Source organism: Leptonychotes weddellii, chromosome 6 (genome assembly GCF_054177405.1).
Source record: "Leptonychotes weddellii isolate Sample4059 chromosome 6, ASM5417740v2, whole genome shotgun sequence".
NCBI lineage: Eukaryota > Metazoa > Chordata > Mammalia > Carnivora > Phocidae > Leptonychotes > Leptonychotes weddellii.
This window is the reverse complement of record NC_138374.1, coordinates 34,026,025-34,046,862: the sequence shown is the minus strand read 5'-3', so window position 1 is coordinate 34,046,862 and position 20,838 is coordinate 34,026,025. Positions and strand designations below refer to the sequence as shown.

At 39.5% G+C, this 20,838-nt stretch overlaps 1 protein-coding gene across 10 annotated transcripts in view; it reads right to left on the bottom strand.

The window, feature by feature from the left end:
• The window catches only part of CSGALNACT2 (chondroitin sulfate N-acetylgalactosaminyltransferase 2), a 58,757-nt gene that overhangs the window by 17,225 nt on the left and 20,694 nt on the right, over positions 1-20,838 (bottom strand). For 7 of the 10 annotated variants that reach the window (XM_081823887.1, XM_081823882.1, XM_081823883.1 and 4 more), the window contains exons 4-7: positions 19,843-19,944; positions 16,387-16,565; positions 14,747-14,841; positions 4,369-4,450 (exon numbers count right to left, since the gene is read on the bottom strand). In XM_081823887.1, coding sequence (XP_081680013.1) covers positions 4,369-4,450; positions 14,747-14,841; positions 16,387-16,565; positions 19,843-19,944 — 458 coding nt within the window. Of the gene's footprint in view, positions 1-4,368; positions 4,451-14,746; positions 14,842-16,384; positions 16,566-18,083; positions 18,196-18,859; positions 18,952-19,842; positions 19,945-20,838 lie in introns of those variants that run through there. The other 3 variants (XM_081823888.1, XM_081823889.1, XM_081823890.1) reach the window with 3 other exon arrangements.

Below are 20,838 nucleotides of genomic sequence, written 5' to 3'. Positions count from 1 at the left end.
TGCATGGAGCACTGGGTGTTATGCACAAACAATGAATCATGGAACACTACATCTAAAACTAATGATGTAATGTATGGGGATTAACATAAGAATAAAAAAAAAAAAGAAACCCACCACTAGAAATCTCTAGGGGAACCAGTACTGGGGTAGGAAAAAAAAATCTGAACTATAGATGATGGATGGCTAGAGGTTTAGTGGGCCAAGTCTGAGAGTTGAAAACTCTGGGGGAGGGGCAGTCATAGGAGGGTCCCTACAATTGTGTGAGTTTTACCTTTAGGAGCTCTAGCAGGTTCTCACTGTGAAGACTGGGGCAAAATCCCCTAGTGCTTTCAGCAGGGGCAGTGGGAACATAATCATTCTGAAACATGCCAGAGCACTTTCTTCTTCTTCTTTTTTTTAAAGTTTAATTTATTCATTTGACAGAGAAAGAGAGAGAGCACAAGCAGGGGGAGTGGCAGGCAGAGAGAGAGGGGGAAGCAGGCTCCCCACCGAGCAGGGAGTCCGATGTGGGACTTGATCCCAGGACCCTGGGATCATGACCTGAGCCAAAGGCAGCCGCTTAACTGACTGAGCCACCCAGGTGCCCGCACTTTATTCTTCTTAAGAAGGCCTGCCCTCAGGAGAAACTATTTTACTAGAGTCAAATCTACCTGGGGGAAGGACATACCCAACTCCAGCCCACTCTAGCCATCCTGTCCCACCTAAAGTTGGTGGCAGTGTCTGAGAAACACTTGTGAAGTTAACAGTCCAGATACATAATCTCACTAAAGGACTGAGACCTAATCACAGGACTACAGAATGCTTCTTCTTTCCCCACACCTCACCACCGATTATTAAAGGCTTATTTACTGCAGTTTCCTTTGCCCAATACATCATATTCAGCTATGAAGAAAAAATGAGGCATACTAAAAGACAAAAAACAGATTGAAGACACAGAGTGAGCGTCAGAACCAGACTCAGATATGGCAGGGGTACTGAAATTATCAGCCTGGGAATTTAAAACGACTATAACTGATATGCTAGGGGCTCTAACAGAAAAGTAGACAAGTAAGAACAGATGGGTAATGTAAGCAGAGAGTGACAGATTCTAAGAAAGAATAAAAAAGAAATGCTAAAGATAAACAATGTAACAAAGGAAGAATGCCTTTGTATAGGCTGAGGAAAGAAATCTCTGAGCTTGAGGACATGTCAATAGAAACTTCCAAAACTGAAAAGGCAAAAACAAAGAGGACTTGGGTGGGGGGAGCCAGATCAGAACAGAATTTCTAAGAACTGTATACAAAAGGTGTAACATATGTGTAATGGGAATATCAGAAGGAGAGGAAAGAAAGGAACAGAAGCCCCAAAATGAAAGAGGCCAAATTCCAAACAAGTGCTGCTGAGAGGCCAGGGGCTCCCTTTCTCATCCAGCCCATAGTCATAAGGTAGAGGACACACCCCAGAAGGGAGTGGGACCCCTGACCCTCCACCCCATGTCCTACTCATAATGCAGGGGTGTTACTCTGAGAGAAGTGTGCCACTATCTCCATCCCCAGCTCCAGAGAAGGCTCAGCGATTCTTCCCAGGGGAGGAGCCAGTGCAGAAGAACAAACTGCTTCGAAGCTCTTCCCAGAGGAACTGACTTTATTTGAAACAGTGTACAGAAATTTAAGCCTAAGGGGGCTCTTGAAAATAATGGAGATTTTGGTGATAAGCAATTAAGAGAAGGCTGATAGCTCCATTAGAGCAATAAGCTAAAATGTAGGCCGGCTAGTTTACTGGAGAGAAACAGGGAAAGAGACAGAGATAAGAAGAACCTTACTGAGGTCTGAACAAAACTCAAAGATGTGCCTCAAAAACTACCTTGCAATAGGGTTCAATTTAATTGGGTCAGACTGTGGAGCAGTTTATGCCCCAGAGCATTGTCAAAAACAAGAGAGCAATGAGTGGAGCCTAACAGGTGGGAGTGTTACCAACAGAGGCACAGAGACAGTAAAAGCCCTACTAGGGGCGCCTGGGTGGCTCAGTTGGTTGAGCACCTGACTTCGGCTCAGGTTGTGATCCTGGGGTCTTGGGATCCATCCCTGAGTTGGGCTCCATGCTCAGCAGGGAGTCTGCTTCTTTCTCTCCTCTGCCCCTCCCCCTGCTCCTGCTCTCTTTCTCTCAAATAAATTTTTTTTTAAAAGAGAGCCCTACTAAATCCATGTCATCCCAGGGTGACTGTGCACATGCCCTAAGGAGTGACCTATTGCTGGGGAATGGGGAGATAAAATTCACTAAAATAGTAAAGCCAAGTCAATAAACAAGCAAGCAAAAAACAGAACAAAAAACAAGCCCGGGAGTCAGGGGGTAATCAATATCCAGACTTGCCACAATATATTACCTAAAATGTCCAGTTTTCAAGAAAGAAATTATGAGCCATGTAAAGAAACAGAAAAGTGTGACCCATATACCAGAAAAAGTAGGCCACAGAAACTGTGAGAGGGCCCAGATGTCAGTTTTTACAAATTTTTCAAAACCATTATAAATATATTTAAAGAATTAAAAGAAATCATGCTTAAAGAAGTAACAGAAGGCAAGATGACAATGTCTCATCAAACAGAGAATATTAATGAGGAGACAGAAATTATATATATAAAAAGAACCAAATGGAAATTCTGGAGTTAAAAAGGACAATGCAAATGAAAAATTGATTAGAGCAGCTCAACAGTAGATCTGAACTAACAAAGAATCAGCAAACTTGAAGACAGATCAATTGAAATTATGCAATCCAAAGAATGGAGAGAAAAAAAATAATGAAAAATGAACAGTCTCAGAGAAATGTGGGACACCATTAGCTATACCGACACATACCAAATAGGAGTATGAGGAGAAAATCATGAGAAAGGAGCAGTGAGAAATACACAGATTAAAAGGCAGTGATGTATCCTTGCTGTTTTATTAAGCCAGAAATCAGGGAAAAGGGCATTAGTTTCACTTAATAGTCCTTTTATTGCTATTTGCTGTTTCCATGATTCAAATGTTACAATGATAAAGAGACAAGGTGGAGGAATTTCCAAAATAAGTGGCTGATTATAAAAATGAATGTAAGATGGACCTAAAAAGTACACAAAATATATATATATTTTTTAAGATTATTTATTTATTTGACAGAGAGCGTGAGCACAAGCAGTGGGAGTGGCAGGCAGAGGGAGAAGCAGGCAGAAGCAGGCTCCCCGCTGAGCAGAGAGCCTGATGTGGGACTCCATCCCAGGACCCTGGGATCATGACCTGAGCCGAAGGCAGACGCTTAACCGACTGAGCCACCCAGGCATCCCCACAAAATATATTCTATTATAAAATATAAAACATATATACAAATATATGCATATGTATATATAGATGTGTATGCGTGTGTGTGTGTGTATATGTATATATGTATATACACACACACACACGCATAAATATATAAAATATATTCTTATATACTGTGGAAATGTAGCCACTGACTGATCAGGAGACATGGAATCTGGTTTCAGCCTGCTTTCTTTTTTTTTTTTTTAAAGATTTTATTTATTTATTTAAAAGAGAGAGAGAGAACAAGTGGGGAGGAGGGGCAGAGGGGAGAGGGAGAAGCAGGCTCTCTGCTGAGCAGGGAGCCCAACACGGGCTTGATCCCAGGACCCTGGGATCATGACCTGAGCCAAAGGCAGCCACTTAACCGACTGAGCCACCCGGGCGCCCCTCAGCCTGCTTTCTTAAACTGTACTCTGAAAATGTATTTTTTGCTAGGTAAGGCTGAAGCTAGAGTGGGGCAGGAGGCTTAGACCTGATTCTTCAGGGTCATTCTGGCTTCAAGGAGTGGATGACTAAGCCAATGACTCCAAGTCCCCCACTCCAACTTCAACCAGAGGTAGAAAGATCAGTTGTCATTTCATTTGTTTTAAATACTAGTATTTTCATAACAGTTCAATAGAAAATTAAAGGGAGTTTCATCTCTAAATAAAAAAATGCAAAAGCCCTTAGACTAGGTAATCTAACATTATTTCCAGATGTAACAATCCATGAGCACAACACCAAAGTTATGTAGAGATCTTTCGTAAGAGTATTCAAAACAACTGCAAATAATTGGTAACAAGCCAAACAGATGTTTTTTAAAAACTAGTGTTTTGATTTTAAAGAAACAAGTAAATGGTCTATTTTACTTTTTTTCTTTATGATCTCATTTTTGCTACTTAGAGACATTAATTATAAACTTACTTTGCCTTTCACACCTCTAGATACCTCTTTTTAGCTATTTCATTCATAATTTAATAGGAAAACACTCGATTCTGAGACCTTTGAGAAAAATGCCATAAGGCACTACAGTAAATATGTACAGCCCTATCCTTCAATGTAAGGTATACTTACCAATGGTCAGGAAATCTGATCGATACTGACAAGTCATTCCAAAGCCAAAATCTCGCCAAAAGCCAGAATCTTTTTTGTGAACCTTTGGTTAAAAAAAAAAAAAAATTCAATTTAATCCCTTAAGAACTAGAAGAAGTTTCAATCAACAATGAAAAAAATTAAAATACTTTCCAAATAATTTTTCCTGTCATTTATGTGACTGACAATGGATCACAAGCATTCACATGATTAAATCCTTACAAAACCAACAAAAATACAGTACTCTCCATCAGCAAAGGGTTCTAGCCACATTCAGTTTAACTTAAGGCCTGTACAAGGTGCAAGCTGAGGTTACTAATAAACAGTATGGTGCCTGAGCTCAAGGAGCTTACGTTCCATTCTGGGAGGATAACTGTTGCACAAACTCATACTATAATACACTGTAATTACTTCTACATAGACCTTATAAGGTGCCTACCCTTGGCCCTTACCTGACTGTATACAGTTTTGCTCTGGTAATTACCCAGCCCCATGTAGCCCATGAGCTTCCGGGAAGCTCCTTCCACCTGTACCTTTAGATTAGACCATGATTACTCTATACCAGTGGCACAGTGTCACCCACTTACTGTAGGAATTGATTCACTAATGGGAAGTAGACAAAATCCAGGCCAACATGGTAAAAGGGGAGGGTCGTTGGGAACTCTGGAAAACAAAGCCCCTTCATTCCTCTGAGAGAGCTACTAGAAAAGACACTTGCTTTTTTTTGGATGGTGTAAGGCAGGAGTCAGCAAACTACAGCCTCCAGGCTAAATCTGGCCTGCCGCCTGTTTTTGAAAATAATTTTATTGGAATATAGCCACACTCATTTGTTTATAACCTGTCTATGTATATTTCATGGTACAGTGGCATAGCTGAGTAGCTGCAATAGGGATTTAACTATATGGCCCGCAAAGCCAAAATATTTTCTATGCGGCTCTTTACAGAATAAGTTTGCCAACTCCTGGTGTAGGGTGTAGATGTGAAGCTTGGAACTGCTACAGTCTTTTTCTACCACAAGGGAAACAAGCTTTAAAATGAAACTGTCACCACTGAAGTCCAAACAGAGAAAGAAAAAGAAAATCAGGGCTTTGATGATATACAGCCCCAGAATCAAGTAAAAGTTGAAGTCTGATAAACCTTCTTTATTTTATTCATGCATTTAGCAAGAGTTTTAATCCATCAGACATAGTACTGAGAGCTGGGACACAGCAGTGGATAGAGATGACAAAGTCTCTGCCATCACAGAGCCTCTGTTTTGATGAAAAAATAGCAAATAAATAAATATATATCTCAGGTGGTAATATACATGCTAGGAAGAAAAATGTAGTAGGACAAGGGGAGAGCATGAGAGAAAGAAAGCCTATTTTGGACATAATGGCCATACGGGGTCTGAGGAGATAATGTTTGAGCAGGGACCCTAATGAAATATTGAAGTGAGCTGTGAAATATCTAAAGGAGATCATTCCAGGCAAAGAGGGTAACATGTATGATGGCTATGAGGCAGGAAGGGAATGAGTGGGTCAAGAGCAGAAAAAACAAGGGCAAGAGCAGAGGAATGAGGTCCTGCGGACAAGAAAGGGCTATTAATATTTTTTAAAAGATAATTATTACAGTGTTTTTGTATGCATATGGTAATGATCTAGAAGAAGCATAATGTTAGGAGAGCATGATGGCTGGCTGGAGGGGAGTCCTTGTTTAGGCACGAGGGATGAGCTCTAGTTCAAGAGAAAAGAACAGGCTGGCCTTATGAAAGGACGTGCCCAGTTCCTCCACTGGGAATGGAGAGGCTGATGGGTCTCATGATAGAATAAGGAAGTGAAATGTCTGAATACTTCTCTATTCTAAGTGAAATATGAAGCAAGGTTTGTGGAGAGTGAGTAGTAGTGAGGGGTGCTGGGTTGGAGGACAGTGTGGCTGGCTTGCAGGTTGGACAGTGGGCAGACTATGGTCAGATGCAGATGTCAGGGCAGCTGCGGAACCTGAGGTCTGTAGTCATGTTTTTAAAGCAGTGGCCCTATAGTGGGGCTGTGTATTTCTTACCCTCCCTGTTCCACTGCTCAGGGGCCTGGGTAAGAGTTGCCCTTAACCAGACTGGGGTTCTTTTTTTTTTTTTTTTAAAGATTTTATTTATTTATTCATAAGAGACAGAGAGAGAGAGAGGCAGAGGGAGAAGCAGGCTCCCCGCTGAGCAGGGAGCCCGATGCGGGACTCGATCCCAAAACCCTGGGATCATGACCTGAGCCAAAAGCAGACGCATAACCATCTGAGCCACCCAGGCGCCCGGGCTGGGGTTCTAAGAGAAAACACTGGATGGGGTGAGGGATGAAGGTGAGTATAGCAAGGAGGCTGTGGATAATGACTGACTATAGAGTTGGAGTTGGGTAAGGAGAGACATGAGGATGCGGACATGAGAAGGATGACAGAAAGGAGCGAGTTACTTCATCCAAAGTGCAAGGTTCTAAGACAGCCTCCTCTGAGAAAAGAAGTTGGAACTAGGATCTGAGAGATAAGCAGGAGTTAGTCAAGTGAAAGATGTGCTGGGGGAAAGTTCTAGACAAAAGAACAGGTTGTGCAAAGACGAGATTAGAGAGAGCACTGTGGGTGAAGGATGGTGGGACCACATTAGAGACAGAGTAGAGGTGCCCACGAATGTAGGCCAGAGCTCAGCAAACTTCTGCAAAAGAATAGGCAGTAAATATTTTAGGCTCTGCAGAACATATAGTCTGTCACAACTATTTAACTTAGCCACTGTAGTGTGAAAGCTGTCATAGACAATAGGTAATCAAATGAGCATGCTGTGTTCCAATAAACTTTATGGCTGCTGAAATTTGTATTTCATATAATTTTCATATGCCATGAAAATTATTTTGAAAATATTTTTCAACCATTCTTCATTCATGGGCCATAGAAAACTAGGCAGTAGGCTGTTTGGCCAGCAGGTCATAGACTGATGACCCCTGGTCTAAGAGACCCATGGGGCCACATCAGAGAGAACGGGATACCTGGTCACATATTTTGGCTCTATCCTAATAGCAATGGAAATTCTCTGAAGAGTCAAGGCAGAAGGAGTAATGTGATCAGGTAACATTTTTGAAAGATCACTCTGGCTAGAGTATAGAGAAGAGATATAAGAGGGGACAAGAAGGGAGGCTGAGAGGCTGGTTAAGAGGCAACAGTTATAATCTGGGATTGGGAAGCTGGTGGTTTAGAATATCATGATATATTCGGAAAGAAAAAATTTCATGGGGGTAAAAAAAAAAGATTGAGGACAAAGAATTGATAGAAGTCAGGAAGTGACTGAATGGGCAGGAGTTGGGGTGAGAGGGAAGGATCAACCAAGGGCGACAGCAGGCTGCTGTCCTGACTAATGGGTATGTGATAGTGCCATCCCCCAAGAGTGGGGGCACTGAGGAAAAGGCCCAGAGCTGAACGATGCAAAGCTGGGTGCGAGCATAATGAATGTGAGTGATCTGTAAGGCAGCCACATGGAAATTACTGCAGATAGCAGGAATGAAGGGAATATACAGGTCTGTAGAGGAGGCAAATCTTGAGAGGAGTGGGAAGAAGAGTCTGAAAAAGCTGCTGTAGGTAATGGGAGAATTGGCTGAAAAATAGAAGAACAAGGCAGCCCTGAGGACTCAGCTTAAGTTGGAGCTAATAAAAGAGGTATGCATTTTCCTTTTTTTTTTTTTTTTTTGCAGGGGAGGGCTTTTTCCCCTTCTAGAATGTAAAGCTCCTGGAAGGCAGGACTTTTTGTTGATTTTGATCACTGCTATACCCAGAGCACCAGAACAATGCAAGGCACATGGTAAGCTTTCAATAAACATTTGTCAAATGAAATAAATTTATAGAGGCATAATTTCTGTGGCAAAACCAGGTTCCAATATTCTTATCTCCTTAGTCAAAACATAATCCTGGTGCAAAGTATTAAAACAAAACACTCCTCCTCACCCCCCACCCCCCGTGCGCAAATAAAACACTCACTCTGACATTTCTACCCTACGACAATTCTGATTTTACAAATATCAAGACTTCCTTTATAACTTAGTTTCTTTAAAAAAAAAATCTCCAAATATTATCACACTTGGGGAAAGGAGTCATTAGTTTTGATTTTTAAACCAACACATTTCCACTGTCTATAATCCCTAATTGTTAATATTTTATTGCATTTTTATCTGTCCCTCTCTTAAGCACCTGGGGGCTGCAGCTATCCACACATAACCTACATCTCCAGCCCCCAGCCCCTCACAGGCTGCCAGGTTCACAAATCCATTTGGCAACTTGACACCTACTCTTGGAGGTCTAATACACAACATACACAACCATGCTCAAGTTGAATCCCTGATCTCTCGTTCTGCCCTTCCTGTCTTTCATTCCTCACATCTAATCCACCAGCAAGTTCTGTCAGCCAAATCATATCCCAAACTTTCTCCACAATTACCATCCTTACCCAAGCCATGGTCACCTCCCTGGTGCACTGCAAAAGCCTAACTAGCTATTTGCAGCTGGAGCCACACACGATCCATTCTCCACAGAATCAAAACCCTCCCAAGGTTTTCTATCACATGTAGCCTAAATTTAAACTCCTTATAACTCTACATGACTGGCCCAGCTTTGTGCCCTGTTGCCCACTGTGTTCTAGCCACCTTAGGAAACCCATTAGCTGTTCCTTCTGCCTGGAACTGCCTTTCCCCAGTCGCTAGGTAGCAGGTTCTTTCCTGTTATTTGGATGTCCTCTCCAACAGCCTCATCTCAGAAAGGCCTTTCTGACTAAACACACCACAGAAACACCTAATCACTTTTCACAACTCAGCCTGTTTTAATGATCTGTATGGTATTTATTAATTGACTTTATCTTCTGTCTCTTCCTACCAGAATAAAGATTCTTGTGAACAATAACCATGTCTATACAGTTCTAGGTGCTGGGTAGTGAATAGTGAATAGTGGCTGGCATAGAATGAACCCTATTGGATGAATTAAGATAACAGAGGCAGTTTGTGCAGTGGATAAGAATGGAGACACACTGCCCTGGCTCCTGGCCCCATCCTTGCCCGCTGTGCGTCTGGGCAGGCACTCAACCACCATATGGCTGTGTCCTCATCTATAAAATAGGGGTAATAATAGCATATACCTCAGAGGTGTAAGGAGGATTAAATGAGTTAACATGTATGAAAACCAGAACAGTACCTTACAAAAGAAAAGGGTGGATAAAAAATTAGCTATTATTAGCATTAAAATATCATCGAAAATACACATATATAATTCCCCCTTTTTAAACATTATATTTTCCTCTACATTTATACTGCTGTATATATCTACATATCATGAACATTTTCCTCCTGCTACATATTCACCATCATATGTACTATAATTCAATTTATTATTTTATTACTAGAGTTTTACTTGCTTCCAATGTTGTCAATATTATTATATGTATTGCTGCTCTATGGTTCTGTTTCCTCAGGAGAGACTCCTGGGAGTGGAGATTACTGGATCAGAGGGATGAACCGGTTTGAAAACTCCAGACCCAGAAAGCTTGCCTGCATTCCTACACAACCAGCATGGATGGAAGAACTCCCACCCCACCAGCCTCACTTGCATGGCTGTTTTAAAAACTGATTTTAAGCAGCAAAAAAGTATTGCACTGTTGTTTTAATTTATTCTTAGTAAGGCTGGTTATTTAAATATCTTTATTGTGAATTATTACCGTCTTTTAGCCTTTTTTTTCTATTGGTGTATTTCCTGTTTATTACACATTAAGGAGAGCAAGTTTTTGTGTTGTTTTAAGTGGGATGACTGAAGTTTAGAAAGGGTAACTTGCAAAGGTTACAAAGTAGTGAAACTACAACTTGAAGTGGAAGTATTTAAACTTTTGTGTGTAACATCTAGAATGAACCCACATCCTCCCAAACCAGACAAGAATATTAGCATGCTTTTACATTCCTCTTCACCCTCACATATTGACTCCATTTAGCACTTTGTTTACCAAGTAATTTTTTTTATAAATAAATTTTTTATTTTGGAGTAATTTTAGATTTACAGAAAAGTTGCATAGTAAAGAGAGTTCCCATATACTTCTCACCTAGTTTTAACTTTCCCTAAATGTTATTATCTTACATTGTTGTGGTACATTTATAAAAACTAAGAAACCAACACTAGTATATTACTATTAACTAAATTTTATTTTATTCATTTATTTTTAAAGATTTTATTTATTTGAGAGAGAGAGAGAGAGCGAGAACGTGCATGAGGGAGAGGGAGAAGGAGACTCTTTGCTGAGCAAGGAGCCCAATGCGGGTCTCAATCCCAGTACCCTGGGATCATGACCTGAGCTGAAGGCAGATGCTTAACTGACTAAGCCACCCAGGTGCCCCACTATTAACTAAATTTTAGACTTCATTTGGATGCAATTTTTCCTTTAATATCCTTTTTTCTGTTCCAGGATCCAGTCCAAGGTACCACATTACATTTATTTGTTATGTCTCCTTGGTCTCCTGAACAACTGTCATAATTTCTCAGTCTTCCCTGTTTTTGATGATCTTGACACTTTTTTAAGTTTATTATTATTTTTTTAGTAATACCTACACCCACCGTGAGGCTCAAACTCACGACCCTGAGATCAAGAGTCGCGTGCTCTTCCAACTGAGCCAGCTAGGCACCTTTGACCTTGCCACTTTTGAGTATTGGTGGGGTATTTTGTGGAATACCCCTCAATCTGGGTTTGTCTGAAGTGTTTCTCATGATTAGGTTTTTTGAAGGAAGGCCACAGAAGTGAAATGCCCTTTTTGCTACATCAAATCAGGGGTGCATAGTAACGCTGGTAATGTTAACCTTCATTACTTGGCTTAAGGTGGTGTCTGCCAGGTTTCTCCACTGAAAAGTTCTCTTTCCATACTCAATTCTTTAGAAGTGAGTCACCTAGCTCCACCTACTGGAAAAGAAAGTATCAACATAAGTTATTTGTAATTCTGTAGCAAAGATTTAGCTTTTCTCCCTTATCTACTCTTATCTAATCAGTTTATTATTATTATTTATTCACTCGCTAATTTATTTATATCAGTATGGACTCATGGATATTTATTTTATGCTTGGGGTTGCAATCCAGTACTATGTTATTTATTTTGTTGCTCAAATTGTTCCAACTTTGCCATTGGGAGGGAGTTCTTTCAGGCTCCTGTGTCCCTTTGACACACCCTCATCCTTTTGTTTTTTTTTGAGTACTGCCTTCCTTTCTGGATCTTCAGGCTCCTTGATTTCCTGTCCCTGCACTAAGATCTGGGAGCTGTGTATGCTTGTTACTCTTACCATATTACTGCTTCTAGGTCCTCTCAAGGGACAGAGCTAGGTAATACACATTTGTGTGTACCCTTTGAATTTTAAATCCCCAATTGCTATTCATTTCTTTTTTATTATGTGTCTCATCAACAACTATTTAAACAAAAGTTTTACTGGGGTTTTGGTGGTGGTGACTACTGTTTTATTCTCAGGTCTTCTTTCAAATGGGTTCATTTCTCATTCTGCTGAGGAGGTCTGTAAGAAGTAAACTTTGAGTCCTTAAATATTCAACAATATCTATTTTGCCCTCAAATAGGTCAAATGTTACAGAATTAAAGTTATTTCTCTCACAACATTCAAGGTATTGTTTTATTGTCTTCTAGCACCAATATCATCAAAAAGGCGGCAAATGCCAATCTGATTCGTACTCCTTTGTAGACAAATTCTCAAATGCCAGACTTGTCTTTCCTTAGCTCTTCGAAGTTTTCTTCTATTTCCTCCACTGTCTGTTCTCTCTTTTCTCTCCCTTCTGGAACTCCTATTAACAATCTTGGGAGCTTCTTGAGTGATTCCTCATGTCTCATTTTTTCTCTCACATTATCTCTTGGTCTTTGTGTGCCCAGGTGGCTGGTCTTCTAGTTTACAAGTTTGTTTCAACTGTGACCATTCCACTATTCAGCCCATTTCGTGAGTTTCAGATTTTCACAATTTCCAAGTTGAACTTTTTCAGCAACAAATCTGGTCATATGAATTTAATGTTTTCTCTCTCTAAAGACATATTTATCCTAAAGTTGTTTTCATTCTGTATTCATATTCTCATGTGTTATCTTTTCTGTTTATTAAAATTTGGTGCCTCTCTTTTGTAGTGTTGGTTTGGCTACTCTCGGTTAACTGCTACTGATTTTTGTTTCAAAAATCATTGTTCAGAGGCGCCTCGGTAGCTCAGTCAGTTAAGCGTCCAACTCTTGATCTCAGCTCAGGTCTTGATCTCAGAGTCTTGAGTTCAAGCCCTGTGTTGGGTTCCAAACTGGGTGTGGAGCATACTTAAAAAAAAAAAAAAATCATTGTTCAAAAACCCTTGGCTGTTAGCTATGATTACAGGGGCCTATCTCCAGTAATAGTGGAAGAGGGGCTAAATGTGGTCTTGGGCACAATGTGCCAGCAGCAGCTCCTTTTCAGAGCCCGGGGCTCCCTATCCAACCTACAACTCAATATTCCCCAAACCCTACACTGCCTTTCTTGTTCCAGGGACCACACACACTGCCGCAGCCTGTAGTCCAATCCCTGTGATGCCTGTTTCTTAGCACACGCCCAGAAAATATGTACTCCACCACTCTCTGTCTTCTATTGAGCTCAGAGGATACAGAGCAGCCCCATCTTGTGTTCTTCTGAACATGTTCAGATTCTTCTTTCCTCTCTCAATCCTATGCCAACTACTGCCATCTTACATAAATTTCTCAAAATTTTCTACCAGTGGTACTTCTCTCATTTTCCAATGCTAATACACTTTTTTCTTTTTAGTAATTCACTTTTACAAAGGATTTAGTGTTAGATAAGGCAAATGTGGGTACTTGGTTCTCCATTTTGATCCCATTTGTGTCTATACTCCTAAGTAATACTGGCCTACAGATAAGGTAGAGGGGTATGTGTATATAGACACTGTGCCAGGTGTTGATCTGAAGATAATGTTGGCTTCATAAAATTTATTAAGTAGATCATGTGGTACTAATTTAACCTGTTCTTCGAAAGTTTGGAAAAACTCACCAGTAAAACATCATACCTATGCACCTGCAGGGTAATTTTTTTGGTAACTGTTCTAATTTTTTAAGTAGTTCTTAGTCTTTTTAGAGCTTCCATCTCTTCTATTTATAAAATGCTAACACAAACTTTGCTTGTGTTAATAGTTTATAAATTCTCAAATCTTTTATTTATTATTTTTAAAATGTACCATGTAAAATTGATTTCTCTCAGTTGTATTTTCCTTTTTACTCCAAATCTGCTCACTTTGGTTAAAAAATTTTTTTGCACATAAAGAATAAGCTCCTATATATTAGTCAAACTATTATTTTTGGTTCATTAATTTCTGCCTTTATTTCTTTCCTCAGTTATTCATTTTTTTAACATCTTAAATTGACTTCTTAGTTGTTTCCATTTTTATTTAATATTAACAATAAAAGACTAAGACTTTTAGCCTTAGACTAAGTGCAATATAGTATTCTGGACTGGAACCTGGAACAGGAAAAGGACATTAGTAGAAAAACAGGTGAAATCCTAATCTATAGTGTAGTTAGCAGTAACTTGCCAACGTTAATTTCTAATTTTGACAAATCATTATGTAAGATATTAATCTGAGGGAAAACTGGGTGAAGTACAGGAACGCTCTATACTATCTTTCCAACTTTTCTGTAAATCTAAATTATTCCAACATAATATGTTTATTTAAAATAAAAAAAACTTATAACTATCAATAACTGTAAGTTGTTACGTGGCATTCCCACTCCATGACTTTTTAAGTAATTTCCCACAGAATATTATTCCTTATTTTGTAGTTTTAATTTCTAGTTAATAAGGTTTTAAAATTAAAATTTATTTTTAGTATTACTGAAAATACACTGGCAGAAGTGACTGTAAAATCTTCATAGTCTAGAACTTTAAGTTTTCTCTGTGGCCTTAATTTTTCCTTCCCCCTCTAGAATGATATTTAATTCTAAAACAGTAAGTGGGAAAGCATCTTATGGGATACTATGATACTATGAAAATGTGGTTACAATAACTACAGGTTTTTGGGGCTCCTGGGTGGCTCAGTCTGTTAAATGTCTGCCTTTGCCTCAGGTCATGACCTTGGGGTCCTAGGATTGAACCCCAAATCGGGCTCCCTGCTCAGCGGGGAGCCTGCTTCTCCCGCTCTCTCTGCTGCTCTCCCTACTTGTACTCATTCTCTAATAAATAAATAAATAAATAAATAAAATCTTAAAAAAAAACGACTATAGTTTTTTATTGAAACTTTCTTTTCTACTTGTGAAACAAACATAAAGGAACCTAGCAAGGAGCTTTGTGGCCTTCCGTAACTGACAATGAGTCTTACCAGCTGTTGCTCCACAGGTGGTGGCACATCCTGACTGGCATAAACAATGGCAGGGTTGTAAAGACTGAACACCACAGGGTAAAACACCTTCTTACCTATAAATTAAAATATATGGTTATATCACACAATGAAGTCATAAAACGAAAGACTGATCAGTACTGCGTTGTCAATATTTAATACTGATATTTCTTTGGTCATATATGATGACTTTATCAATATTGTATTTTGTCCATTTTCAGGCTACCAAACATCATGGTGATTTGATGAACATAATGATGATTTTATAACATATCAGTAGGCCAAGCTACAAAGTTATAACCTAAAATAGACTAAAAAACAGACTAAAGGGTGTAACACACATTTACTCCCCTTGACTTTGGAGAGACACAAAGGTGTTTGCTCAGTTATTCAACAGGTGAGCTATTTATTACTCATCATTTCATCAAATTAGCAGTGACAGATGTAGGTTAACCTCTGACAATCACCAAGAACTTAGAAACATCTGTTAAATCCACCCTTCGAAATGAATCATAGAAACAGTAAATCCAAAGAATACGTACAATGAACAGATTTGTACAGAATAATTAAAATACAGAACTGCAGATAGATTTGGTAAGATTTGGAAAAGTTGAGAAGAGTTAAAAAAACCTGATCTAACAGACTCTGCAGAAAATCTTGTCATTAGTATTCAAATTGAAGCAGTGAAGGTACCTGTAAAGACTCAGGAGCCCATCTCCCCTCCACAGAGAACTCCTTGCTAAGACTGGCCTCAGTCAGACATGATAACATGAATGCCAAGTACCTGTGGCAATGTGGCAGCCTCTCTATTACAAGATCGCTACTAGATGCTCATCTCACCTTTGTTAAAACTCACTTAGGGATGGACGTTCAATTCTCAGTGACAATGTATTTCTTTTACATTGAGCAAATATGTTTCCCTCAACTTCCACATTGTGAACTTCATACTGTCTGGTGCAACAAAAGTAAACCTAACCCTCATTTATTCACTAGGTGCTCAAAGAGTTCCTGACAATTATCCCTCATGAAAATAATCAGTAGGGTAATAATTTGCATAACATGAATAGTTCTACACAAAAAAACATTTACTAGGGGATTATTTTTGGCACAGAAAACTTCCTTTTCACATTAAAATAAGATTTGAGTTATAAAAATGTCATTTGCTCATACATTTTCAAAAAATACCTACAACATAAAGCAAAGTATAGTAAATGATCCCCAAATACATATAGTATGGATGCCAAGCACCGTCTGTATCTGTTTCTTCATGTGTGTGTGCCTCTGTGCTGGCATCACCTGCCTGAGGTAGAGTCCTTCTCTCACACACTCCACGTTGTCTGCTTGGCTCTTTTTCTGATAAGTGCTGCTTCTTCCTTGTCAATTTTAAGACATTTTCTTTGCTTTTGTTTATTTGGATTCAAATTTTGGCAATGGAATTTGGCCACAAGAGAACAGGGGTATGAACTGCACAGAGGCAAATTTTCACTTTTCTGCTTAATATTCCAGTTAAAGCATGCCTATTATAACTTTAAGAAAACATAATTAACTGGATTCAAAATATGGGACGTGCTGACACTGTTCTAAATTTCTACACTCAGCTCATCTACCAACATTTTACGCACCTGGCTCAGCATTTAACCGGCAGCTGTTAAGGAATTCGGCTGAGAAATATATATCAACATCACAGAAAAACATCAAGACCTCTCCCTTGTCCCAAGCTCTGGCACCCACATTTAGTCCTCGTCCACGATTAAATTCTTCATTCAATGAGACCAAAGTGTAATTGTGAAAGTTAGACTCACTAGGAGGAAAGCATATACAACAAAGGATAAGTCCCACTTAAAGATTAACAACTCTCTTCTTTCAACAAGACTTACAAAATATGTTTTATACTTCAAGTATTTTTTTATTTTGGTTCTACAGTCATACAGGGAAAGGAAATCATCAGATTCACATGTATGATCATCATCAGGAACAGATATTACTAAATGCCCATATCTGAGGCAACATGCTGGTGGTGTGAGTTTAAAAAGTGTTAACGGGTCATTGCGCTTCAGGATCTTAAAAACTTATTGGGGAAATAAGAAATATACTCATGGAAAAATGGCCATGTTTGATAATAAACAGTGCATTTCATATGAATGGTACATTCAGAGAGTGCTCTTGTGTTTTTCGGATCTTTGCTCACATGTCCCCTTATCAGAGGGATCCCCCTCGTACCATTTGTGAAGTTGCCCCGACCTCCTTCTCTTTAATCTGGATTATCCCCCTGCCCAGCTTTGCTTTCCTCAGCACCACCAGACATGTTTGTTCGAGTGTCTCCTCCCATTGGAACATAAACTCCAGGAGAGCAGGGATTATGTTTTGTTCATTACTGTGGATACAGTGCACCTCCTCAAAGAGTAGGAGTTCAATAAATATTTGCTGAATGAATGAATGAACAGCAGTTCTGAGAAAAAAGATTGCTTTTGTCTGAGAGTAGTTAGAGACTAGAGATGTTAGAAGCAGAATTTAAGTTATGCCTTGATTAAATTCCTGAATTCAGTAGTGAGTTTAAAGGTTATTCCAATTAATTATTCTCAAAGGCAAAGAGGTAAGAAAGTAGAAAGCATTTTAGAGAACAGGGATTAGACAAACTGGATTAGAACAAAGGGATCCTAAAATGGGAACAATGAGAGAAGACCAGAAAAGGGTCAGACTGAGGAGTGCCTTCTGTTAGAAGTTAAAGAAGTTGGTCGGTGTCCTCGAGGCAAGGAGGAGTTTTTCTGCCAGGGCAGTGGTTCTCATAGTAAAGTCCCTACACCCACAGCATCAGCCTCCCCTGGGAAAGCATTAGAAATGCAAATTCTTGGGCCCCACCCCAGACCCCTGAATCAGATACTAGGGGTGATGCTGAGCATCTGTGTCTCTCTTGGGACAAGTCACTCCAGGTGACTCTGATGTTAAAGTTGGAGAACTGCTGCGCTAGGGTATGGCCAGATCAAAAAGGAACATTTTAGGAAGATTACTCCTTATAACAGTATAGAATGGGGAATGGAGCAATGGAAGCAAAGGCTCAAATAGTTTATAGAGTGGGCTCCACATGCTCTGAAGGCCACACTGCCCTTCTCATGGGATATAAATCTCTCCCTTCTTTTGGCAAAACTGCTGATTACCACCTCACACTCCCAGCACCTGGTGGAGGAACTAATCATAGAATACCCCAACCACAGTAATTTCCTAGGAGCGGGGACCAGACTCAAGCTGGGCCAATCACAATACCCCCACCCCACCTGGCCATAGTGACCGGCTCAAGAGTGGGCAAAACTCCTTCCCTGGGCTTTTCTCAACTGGATCTGGGAGAAAGCTCTTTCCTCTCTGATGGCAAAGCTGAGAAGATGTGAGCCCAAAGCCGCCAACAGCCATATACCTCACATGTGGAAGAAGCCAATCTGCAACAGGAGAATGAAGTCAACATGCAGAGAAAAACAGACAAGAAGACAACAAGAGAATTTTCATGGTATTCAAGTCTCTGGTTCCAGTCCCTAAGATATCAAAGCTGTTTTGGTTTTCTTCCCCAAATTTGGCTGTAATAATCCCTTTAGTTTGGGAGCTATCCAAGATTCTTCCATAACACTCCCAGTTTCCTTAAGCAAGTTCAAGAGGGGTTTCCATCATGTGCCACAGAGGAGTCTTGATTAATGCAGGGACAGCTTCAGTAATAAGAATGTAAGTGCCTGGCACTTAGTGGGTGACCTGAAAATGGTAAAGAGGGAAGAGAAGGAAAGAAATGAAGGGAGGGGGAACCTGGGTTAGGGTGGTGGCAGCAGCAAGGAGAGGACAGGGAAGAGGTCCTGTGCAGTAAGCAGGAACTGACTAGAGGTAAAGAATGAAAGATGCTAGCTCTCAGACATTAAGCCCAGGGGATCATGAGAATGGTCTTAGTCTGAACTGAAAGAGGGCCACCAGGAGAAGCAGCTAGTGTGTAGGGGGAAGAAAAGACAATATTTGTTTTTTACACATGTGCTGTGAGAGTCCCTTCAGGGGAGGGACTGTAACACCCTCTTCTGTGCCCATCTATTCCAACCACCCCAGTCAGACTCCCGAGCAGTGTACCTGGAACATAGTTGGTGGGACTCAAGGAATGTTAGCTGAACGATTCGAGAAGAATGGCCGGCCAAATCTGGACTCTTAGGGAATGGCCACAACTAGCAGAAAGGTAAAGAAGCAGGTAAAAGGATACAGAGTTGGCTTGGTCCAAAAAGACAATCAATCTAATATCTTACATTGTAACATATTTACATTTACAAAATATATACATTTTACAAACATCAGAGGAACGTGTCAAGAAGGAAGTACTGGTTAGGCATCAAATGTAAAAAAGCGATCAAAGACGATGACAGAGAAAAGGTTGAATTTGGCAGTTAGGTCATAACTTTGGGCCCATAACTTAGAGATGAAAAGGCTGAAAAGCTATAGAATTAATAACAGAGTATTAAGGAATTACTAATTCATTCATTCAAACCTCTGAGTACCTACTATGTGCCAGGTACTATATGAATTGCCTGATTAGAGAACTATTGCTCTGTGAGGTGTAGCTATGAAAGGACAGAAACTTACCAGTAGCTACTGGGTACTACAGAGTCAGTTGGTGGTGGCTTAAGGACAGGAGAGACCTAAGCATCATTTGCAGGGCAAGAAGAAGGAACTTGGGAAAATGGAAAGAAAGGTGACAAGTGAGAGAAAAGCTCAGGAGATGGTATCAAAGTGCAGGGATTAGATTTAGAGAAAGGGGAAGAGTCCAACAGAAGGGAATGAAGAAGTAATAAATGGAGGCAAATAAACAGAAGGTGGGCGGGCCACAGAGTGAGAGGGCCCGGATAATGCCAGGCTGTCTGCCAAGAGAACAGGGAAGATGAATCATTTAGAGTTGCATGAGTGAACTGAGGGGTGAAATGAGGAACTTATTAGCACCACCACTCATGTGCTCAGCCAACTTTTAAATAGCAGCTATTAAAAATTAACTCATTAAATATGTGAAATTCTCATTCTTCTAATGTTATATATCAAGGACTTCAATTTGGACATGGCTCACCAACCTTGTGACAGATTCTAGGATAGACTTGACTTTAGATAGTCCTTCTTTACCAAAATATACCACTGTGAGATGAATTCTCTTGTCCTGGTGAATACACACATCCCTAACAGAATTGAAAAATAAAGTTCATTCAAAAAAATATATAAGGCACTACTCATTCAGAAAGCAATCACATGGAGCTTTAACAAAACAAATGAGGCATTACTCATATAGAATGACACTGCATGAAGCTTTAAGTAAATATAAAAGTGGTAATATTGCTGAATTATTAAAGGCATCAGAGCAAACGAATAACAACATAAGCACATGAATACAGCCCTTGGAGGTCCATGGAAGTTGCCATATTTCAAAATATTTTTGGAACTTTTGCTTTGGTATTGCCTTCAGAAGCAAATTACAAGCTACTCAAGGAAAGAAGTCTAATCAGTTCAAAACCAAATAAATATTCAAGTTGTTGGTCAAGAGTTATTTTGTCTTTAGACTGGCTAATTCCAGAAATTATACCTATCATCAAGGAATAAATATTTGTCATGGCTGAGATTACTTACTGTAAAGAATAATGTAGCATCTGAAAGCAATTCCAAGAAAAGCAGTAAAAAATGCTTTAGAAAATCAGATCTCAAGTGAGCTATTTCAAACAGGCAAAACTCATTTGGAAGCATGATTTCTAGATAGTCTACAGAACAGCTACAGAACAGCATTAACTTTTAAATCCAATGATTTCAATATGAGAATAAAGACTGAGATTATAAAGAATCAAAACTAGCATATTAAAATATTAAAAACATGGCAACTGTTAAATTAAAACAAAAAGGTAAAACTTTCCTCAAATAGCTACCCTAATACATACTTAATTTTTTAACACTTCAGCATTTTAAAATATCCAAATTTAATGACAAAAAAAGGAAAAAATTCCTTTAAAAATTGTTAAAATCTCTGCTTCTCAAGATGGAGTAACTCTCTCATTTTTAGTTAAATGTTTATATTTCTAAAATTT